Here is a 9,284-nt window from a genome sequence, read left to right as displayed (position 1 = left end):
AGTACTTTATAGGAGACTGGCTGTACCTGAGGGCAAACTGTATGCCAAGGTGACACAATATCACTTTCTTCCTTGTTGCAATGACAAACAGGAACACATAATCTATCATCGCGCTCTAATCTCTCCTGGGGGTGAACCAGAGAGAGAAAAAGACGACTCAAGGGATCACGGGAAGGAGGGAGGGAGGGAAAGCGTCGAAGGGCAAAAACATTATAGGCCAACCCACTGTAACTGTACCACTGAGCGCATGTTGAGTCCTGCCCTGCTCCTTTCCCACAGCACACTCGCATGTCGCTGCGGTGCACTCATCCACGGAGCCCGTCTCTCTCTCCGGTTCTGAGATCACTTCTCCTGCGACCGAAGGCTCACTGGATATTTACACGTTTTTACAGGTGCGTGGAAAAGTCTTTTTAAAAGTTATCTTTTTTTAACCTAATTGGTCCGATTAGATGCGTATAGAGGGTGGCGTGAAACGCGCCTGTGCTGCCCGGTAACGGACGTTTGGGCTGACCTGTCTGCACTGTTTTATTACGTAATTTTAAATGTGTATTGTGTTTTTTTCAATATGTATTATATTTTCTTGTGTGTCTTTTTATGCCACTGTAAAGCACTTGCATCGGTGACAAGCGCTTCAGTTATACATTTTTTATACATTTATAGTGACTTTGCTCTAATCAAGTGGTCAATTTGAACAGTTGTAGTATCTTTAATAAGGGCAGTTTGGACGTTATATTGCAGCCTATAAAAACCCAGTATGATTGCAAATGAAAAGTGGACATATATGTAAAGACATTTGTAATTAATAAGCTCAGTATAATTGTCTGTACGAGTTAAATTTGCCAGTTTGAATACTTTAATGTATGCGTATTTACGCAAATGCATGCGTAAATACGCATGATCCATTAATATATATAGCCTATATATACACAAAAAAGTGGGTTTAATTTTTAGTTGTCAGGAAAACAGTGCCACTAAGGATTAAGAAAAATGTTCAATTACAATTTTGGACTTTCAAATGTTCCTTTTATTTTTTACTCCCGTTGTCTGCAAGTGGTCGTTTTCCGTAACGTCACTGAAAGCTTTCCCCCTCATTAATCATGCAGACATCGTCCCTATTAGATGTAATTACCTGTGTGTATTCTGGACATTGGACATGGTTTCTAAATTAATTACACACAATTACAATAACAATCTATTTCCTATCGTTAATTCTCATTTTTCATCATTAATACTAATTTTCTTCTCCTTTCTTTTATTTATTTATTTATTTTTATTTTTTTAAATGCAGGCTGGCTCTCGTCTCCGCCTAGTGCGCAGCCCGGGCATTGACAAAATGTGATTTATTTTGGAGGAAAATTCAACCACAGGAAATCCTATTTGATAGCATCAAAAGGAAAACTTCAAGCGGACTGCTTCTGTCTTTTCAATACCAAGAAAGAATGCACAGCCAGAGGATTATATGACGCCTTCTCTGTGGATCTAAAACTTAAAAACCAAAAGAAAGAAGAATCTATCCCGTGGAAGTACATCAAAAGAATGGCCACAGAGTCTTTCCATGCTGCCCACGCTGCTGTAGCTCCATCCGCAATCCCCATGTCGCCCTCCACAGGAAACCTGCTTCGGATGTTTCAGGAGTACCAGAGCAACGCGGTCATCATCGACCACTACAACTTCACGGGCAAACTGCCCAAGAACAAGTACAAAGAAGGACTCACCCCGGAGTCCATCGCCTTCCTGCTCGTCTGCCTGCTCATCGTCGCAGAAAACGCCGTGGTGCTTCTGGCTATCTGGAAGAACAAGAAATTCCACGTGCCCATGTACTACCTGCTGGGCAACCTGACTCTCTCGGACCTGCTCGCAGGTTTCACCTACATGGTGAACATCATGACGTCCGGCGCCAAGACGTTAAAGCTGACGCCGGTGCTGTGGTTCCTGCGGGAGGGTGGCGTGTTCATCATGCTGGCCGCCTCCGTCATCAGTCTGCTGGCCATCGCCATAGAGCGCCACGTTACCATGGTGAGGATGAAGCCGTACCAGGGGGACAAACAGGGCCGGATGTTCGCTCTGATCGGTGCCAGCTGGGTGCTGTCCGTGTTCCTCGGCGTCCTGCCCGTCCTCGGCTGGAACTGCATGGGCCGCCTGGACCAGTGCTCTACGGTGCTGCCGCTCTACGCCAAGAGCTACATCCTCTTCTGCATCACCGTCTTCAGCGCCATCCTCATGGCCATCGTGGTGCTCTACGTGCGCATCTTCCGCATCGTCAAGTCCAACACGCACCGCCTGGCGTCGGCCCCGCAGCGCAAGGGCCTCTACCGCAAGTCCCAGAAGTACATGGCCCTGCTGAAGACGGTCACCATCGTCCTGGGCGTCTTCATCATATGTTGGCTGCCGCTCTTCATCCTCCTGCTGCTGGACTTCTTCAGCCCGGCCAAAAGCTGCGGGGTTCTCTTTAAAGCGGACTATTTCCTGGGCATCGCCATGCTCAACTCCCTCCTCAACCCCATCATCTACACGCTGACCAGCAAGGACATGAGGAAGGCCATCCTCAGGCTGCTCTGCCGACACTGCCTCCTGACCAAAGATGGACAAGTGAAGAAAATCGGGATGCCCTTCCTGGACTGCAGCACCAGTAGAGTCGACGCAACCTCGCACAAACTGGAGGGAGTGGAGACGACGGTGTCCTCCGGGAACTTTACACCGTCTACGATCAAAGCCGTTTACCCCAAGATGTCTAAAACATGACACAGTGGCTCGCTGAATGACGCTGAGAGCGAGCGTTGGGACTAAGACTCGGCCGCTTCTCTCCAATCCGAGCTGTGCTCCGGGCGGCGTACGACAGGATCGGAAGTTTTGAGTTGCACTCCGCCAGGGTTCGGTATTAAACCCTCATGAACAGAATAAGCTCCACGTATGTGATTGAAGCAGGGCTGTCCTCGACTATAGTCACTTGGTCGACTAACACGGGATTTTGTCGACTAACCGATTAGTTGATTTAATTGACAGATCAGAGAATCATGCAAAGGCACCTCTTTAACTCGTGTGTTGTACCAGAGATGTGCTCGTAAGTTTCTTGGAAATAGAACATTCAAAAGCATTAAAAATAAATGACTAATCAACTGAAGAAATCTTAGTCGACTCGCATTAAAACAACCGATCAGTCGACCAATCAACTAAGAGGGGGCAGCCCTAGAGAAGATAGAAGTACAAATTGAGACAGACATTAACTTTTTAAGTTTTATAGATGTTTAGTCATGACAAACATGTCAATTAGAGCTGCAACGATGAATCGATTAGTTGTCAACTATTAAATTAACCGCCAACTATTTTGATAATCGATTAGAGTCCATTTTTGAGGGGAAAAAGTCAAACTTCTCCGATTCCAGCTTCTTAAATGTTAATATTGTTCTAGTTTCTTCTCTCCTCTGTGACAGCAAACTGAATATCTTTGAGTTGTGGACAAAACAAGACATTTGAGGATGTCGTCTTGGGCTTTGGCAAATACTGACTGACTTTCTGACATCTTATGGACCAAACAATTAATCAAGAAAATAATCGACAGATTAACAGACAATGAAAATGATCGTTAGTTGCAGCCCTAATGTCGATGCTTTTATTGTAGCTGTCGGTTACATTTACTTTTAGACAGTGAAAGCAAGGCCAGTATTTGTCAGAAGTCGTTTCATTTCATCAGTTTTTTTTCCACATGAAATAAAATCAAAGACTGTGTGCAGACGTTTCACATAAATACAGCCAGCTAGGCAGCACATCTGAGGTTTATCCTTATCTCCTCTCTCTGTGTAGCACATAATGATATGTTGTTACCAACAGAGCATCCACACCCAAAATCTTAATTTCTGCCATGTGAGTTTTGGTCAGCCGTAGTGCTGGGTAGAGGTCCCCATCGGCCAAGATCAGAAGCTCGGTGGCCTGGAGACGCAGCGAACACGTCATACGAGGGGGCTGAGCGCAGCGGTTTGCAGCTTTGGAGGTCCCTTTAACATATGTAGTGACACATGATGGATGACTGAAAGCAATAAAAGTAGACAGTGGAGGTTTGTTGACGCCTTTTTGCTGGTGTAACAGAGTCGAATATCGCAGTGATATGTGCTACAGCTTGTGGACAAAGTTTACAGTGAAATGATACAGATCTGGTTGTTCTCGTGAAAGAGCGCAGACGTGACCTTGTTCCTCGCTGATAGCAGTCTGTCAGAGGCCAGACTACAGAGCGTGTGGGCTTCAGAGTGCCGGGGGAATTTCATCGTGGTTAAAGTGACATTACAAATGGGCCCTTTGCAAACTGTAATATTGTACATAAATGTAAAATGTAGTATACTTTGTAAATATCTATAGTCTTTCTCTGAGCTTATCAGAGCTGCATTTTGTATTGTAAAAAAACCCCATTTCTTTAAGTTATGATGTCACCTTTGTATGTGCACTGAATAAAACATGTGAATGAAGTTTACTTGGAGGTTTGTATTAATTCTTAAGAGTCTCCTCATCAAGGTTAATGTCTGAGGGTTTCTCACTGACCCACATCTGTGATTAAACTGGAAAAGAAATCCACATCTGAATGACATCAAATAGACAGACTCTGAACTAGATCAAGAAACTAGATAGACTCTGAAAATGTTACTTCTAGCCCACATATTCAGACGAAGAAGTATTTATCTTTTTTTTTTTTTTCCATATTGATTTTATCTCATAAAGTCTTTAGTAATTAGTTGCTGACAAGAGACCAAATGTTCTGCAAATACAGACACTATAAGCCACACATGTCAAACTCAAAGCCTGCGGTCCCTTGCAAATTTTTATCTGGCCCCCATATCAATTTAAATTCACAATACATTTCGGCCAGTCTAGTTTCTGTCACTTTTTACAAAGTTTTTGGGCCTTTTTCAGCATTTTTGCCGTTTTCTTCAAAATCTTTGTCTACTATATGAGACCTGCAATAATACAGTCAAAGATATGACTTTTCAATGACATAAAAGCAATTAACTTGACATGTCTGGCCCTGGATGTGATCAACATTTTCCACGGTGGCCCTTAGGGAAGCTGAGTTTGACACCCCCTGCTATAAGCTATTGAGAGATGTGCATCTTTTTTTGGTTTAATATTTAAAATGAACTAATTTTTCTTTCTCCTTTGTCCCAAACACACACACACATTCAGGTTTAATTATGTATTTGTACAATGTAAATAAACACTGAGTGAGCAGAACAATAGAAGTAAATGTTCCTGCTTCTAGTGAAGATTAAAAAGTCAACATTATAAGTCGGAAGTGCAACAGCCGAGCTGTTTTTGGGCACCACTCGAGCACAACGAAAGCAAAATCAATGTGAGAATCAAACTAACTAAATGACTTCTCTCAGATCCCCTGTGGATTTCCTTAGCAAGTTTTTGACTGTAAGCTTTTTGAGAGTCATTTATTTATTATCTGCTCTAGCTATTCCAATGTTTATAGTGCCCATATTATGAAAAAAAAAAAAACCTTTTTCTGTGTCTGGTGCTTCCACACGCATACAAACTTAAAAAAACAAACAAACATCCATGCTGTTTTGAGTGAGATATGGTTTCTAAATGTATCCTGCCTTCAGTCTCCGGGTGAGCTGGTCAAAATCGGCATGGCCATCTACGTCATCGACCGAAACATTTGGTGTGTGTTCTATACTATTTCTTTTCTAGATTAGGGTGAACTTGTGTGTGTTGTAGCAGTGCTATGCCATTGAAAACACAGTGGCAGCGCTAGCTTCTAGCTAGTAGTCCTTACCTAGCTACTGCGCATGTGTGACTCCCAACAAAGATAGAACAGAAGTGAGATGTCTCACTCTGTAGCTAAAACAGAGAGCTCAACACAGTGAAAAGAGGAGCTGCAGCAATGTGCAGTACAACAAAAATATGGTGTTTTTTGACAATTAAACCATGTAAACCTATTCTGGTACAACCTCAAAATACAACTATAAACCTGAAAATGAGCATAATTCGAGCACTTTAAAACAAAGATATAGTAACAATGGTCCAAAATGATTAATTGAAAAACATCAAATTTTCTTGAGGGAGGACCCCTAAACCCCTCCACCAAATACACACATGCACCTAAGTCTTCCACAGAGCTCGGGAAAACACTGAAAGTGAAAGGGTTGTTGGCAGAGGTCTTGATTCTACACGATGGTAACTTCTGAGGATGTACACTAGTTAAGGTCGACACACGTCAAACACAACACCACAAACAACTAATCGATTAATCGTGGACACATGAATCAACAATGTGAATAATCAGAGGCTGCAGCCCTATTCTATGATATACCATATCTCAAGTTAGTTTATGTTTAGCACAGGACTGCAACTAGCGATTATTTTCAATTTATCTGTTGATTGTTTTCTCGATTAATCGATCAGTTGTTTGGTCCCTAGAAAATGTCAGAAAATGGTAAAAAATGTGGATCAGTGTTTCCCAAAAAGCCCAAGATGACATCCTCAAATGTCATGTGTTGTCCACAACTCAAAGATATTCAGTTTACTGTCACAGAGGAGAGAAGAATCTAGAAAAGATTCACATTTAACAAGCTGGAATCAGAGAATTTAGATTTTTCATAAAAATGACCTAAACCAATTAATCGGCTGTCAAAATAGTTCATCTTAGTTCATCATTCATTCATTTAATAGTTGACAACTAATTGATAGCCACTCTACTTTAGCATTAAAAATAAACTAGTTGGGAGCAAAGTAACATTGAATCTAGCACAACCCAAGTGCTAGTTCTGTGCTACTTGACTTTATGGAATATTAACACTGAACGACACAAAGCTGACTCAAACATGAAAGCAGAGATGAAAAGGAAAACTAAAGACAGATAGGAGATTAGTCTTGACTGAGAAGAACCCCCGCTTCCATGCAAACCACTTGTTAACCGCCGATGAAGCTGTAGAAACAAACTGCTGTGAGCTAGATGAGGCTCTGTTTACCGTAAGGAAACCACATACTGGTGCATGATTCTTCTGAGTTATTGTACGTGTGGAACGAGCATATGGCATCCTGCCCACTCTCAACCACTCGCCACGCTGCAGTGGTACACAATCGTGGCATTAAGTCTGTTTCAAAGAAGGGGGAGTTTCAGTTCTCAGCAGAGAAGGCTCATGGGTAAATGGCATTAAGGCAAGGCAATTTTATTTGTATAGCACAGTTCAGCAGCAATGCAATTCAAAGTGCTTTACATAAGAACAAAGTCAAAAATTCATACAAATTGATAACCGATAGAAAGCAGTTAATACGAAAATATAAACTAGATTGAATACACAAGTAAATTCACAATGGAGTGCCATGAATTAAGAAAAGGCAGTGTTAAAAAGAAAGGCCTTCGGCCTGGATTTAAGAGAGCTGAGATTAGGTGCCGACCTGCAGTTTAGCGGTAGTTTGTTCCAGATGTACGGACCGTAGAAGCTGAACGCACACAAGCCCTGCAATCAGAAACACCAAGCGCACTATCATTGAGTATGTTTACATGCATGCCAATATTCCACTCTTATCCCGAATATGACAATATAAGAAATTTGATACAGGTCATGTACCGGTAAACAGTATTTTCAGTTTGGATATTCCAAATAAGGCATTTTTTCCGAATATAGCATTTTCCAATTAAGACGTGAGATATTCCGGTATTATTCGGAAAATATCCAAACCGTCTCAATCGGGGTTTTTACCGCAGGTTTACGGCCTCTGGCCAGTTCTGTGCGTTGCTATGGTTGCTGTACACAAACCAACATCCTATTTTGCACGGCTATATGTAATTGGGAATATTAGAGGAATATTCCCTTTCATTAGCCATTTGAACAGTTTAGTCGGAATGTTGTCTTTTCGAAATAAGGCCAAAAAACGGAATATTATGTGCATGTAAACGTAGTCGCCTGGATAGGAGTTCAGATTCCAGCATCTTGGGAATATGTTAGGCCACTTTATTTAACTAACTCAAATATCATGCCTGATTTTGGCACATTAGAAATAAACATAATTGTTACACTAACCGATGTCTAGGGTTGGGCATCGAGAACCGGTTCCAACTTGAAATAGTTTCAAAAATTAGGATTAAATGGCCGGGTTGGGTCAGTGGGTAGAGCAGGCGCACATGTACTGAAAGGTTTATGCCTCGACTCAGAGGTCCAGGGTTTGAATCCGACCTGTGACGGTTTCCTGCATGTCTTCCCCCCTCTCCTCTCTCTCCAGGCGCTTGTTGTGTTGCAGCCGTGGAGCGCAGTAAGAGGCCTTCTGTTCTAGTGTGGCTTTATTTGAAAGTTGAAAAAGCTCCTAAACTGTAAGACCCCACTGAATCAAATGTTCTGCTTGTCTGTGGAAATAAGCATGTGACCCGCAGGGTACCTGAGCTAATCTGACAGAGCAGTTTCTGAAAAAAAGAAAAAAACTAAAGTAAAGTGCGAGTAATCCACCTCCAGGCTTCTTCTAAAGCTTCTAACGACATCTCACTGTTCCCTCAGCAAATAGATTTAGTTAAATTGTGAAAGAAATGGCTCAGTTGTCACTTTGTAAACCAATTATGGAACTAAAACAAAAACTATTTCTTTTAAACTGCATAAAGGTGTCCATCTCTCTGCAAAACCATTTAGACACAAACACATCAAATAGTTCTGAAGCGACATCTAGTGGCCAACACGCCACTCTGCCTCATCTAGCACTACAAAATGTTCAGATTTTTAATTCTCATTTTAACAAGATCATTAATTAAAAACTTTTTTTTCCTACTCAGGAACATCCCCAAAATCAGACTTCGGAAAGATGCTGAAACACGCACACTTATACTACAAGTCGTTTAGACGTGGGGTTCTCAAACTTTTTTCAGTTATATACCTCCTTTGAATTGTGTTTTTAAGCCAAGTACCCCCTGACCAGCGCAAAAACATTTTTACATTTGTATAAAGAGGAACAATAGTGTCGGCAGTGATAGATTTACTAAACAACAACCTTGTAACTTAAAAACAATTAAATTCTACATTTAAAAAAAATGTTCAGAATCCATCACTTACTTTAATCATTAATATAGTACAATTATTTTAGGAATTATGCATGACATATTTTTAAATGAGCATTTTGTACTCCAAATGACCCACAGGGGTACGCATACCCCCATTTGAGAACCACTGGTTTAGACTATTGCAAGTCCATTTTTACTGGATCACCTAAAAAGTATTTGGGGGAACTACAGCTAGCAAACAGTGGGTCACATCACCCCCACTGCACTCGCTACTATGGGTGGGAACCACCAGAGGCCTCACGAT

The 9,284-nt window shown here is 41.7% G+C and overlaps 1 protein-coding gene across 1 annotated transcript; it reads left to right on the top strand.

The window, feature by feature from the left end:
* Positions 1-232: 232 nt before the first annotated feature.
* On the top strand, positions 233-4,462 carry s1pr5a (sphingosine-1-phosphate receptor 5a). Its single transcript, XM_028599634.1, has 2 exons — positions 233-392; positions 1,289-4,462. The coding sequence occupies exon 2, from the start codon at positions 1,537-1,539 to the stop codon at positions 2,740-2,742; it is 1,206 nt and encodes a 401-aa protein (XP_028455435.1). The 5' UTR covers positions 233-392; positions 1,289-1,536; the 3' UTR covers positions 2,743-4,462.
* The last annotated feature ends 4,822 nt before the right edge of the window (positions 4,463-9,284 follow it).

This window comes from Perca flavescens, chromosome 15, assembly GCF_004354835.1.
Source record: "Perca flavescens isolate YP-PL-M2 chromosome 15, PFLA_1.0, whole genome shotgun sequence".
Lineage (NCBI taxonomy): Eukaryota > Metazoa > Chordata > Actinopteri > Perciformes > Percidae > Perca > Perca flavescens.
Note: the sequence above shows the minus strand (reverse complement) of the source record. Positions and strands in the feature narration are given on the sequence as shown.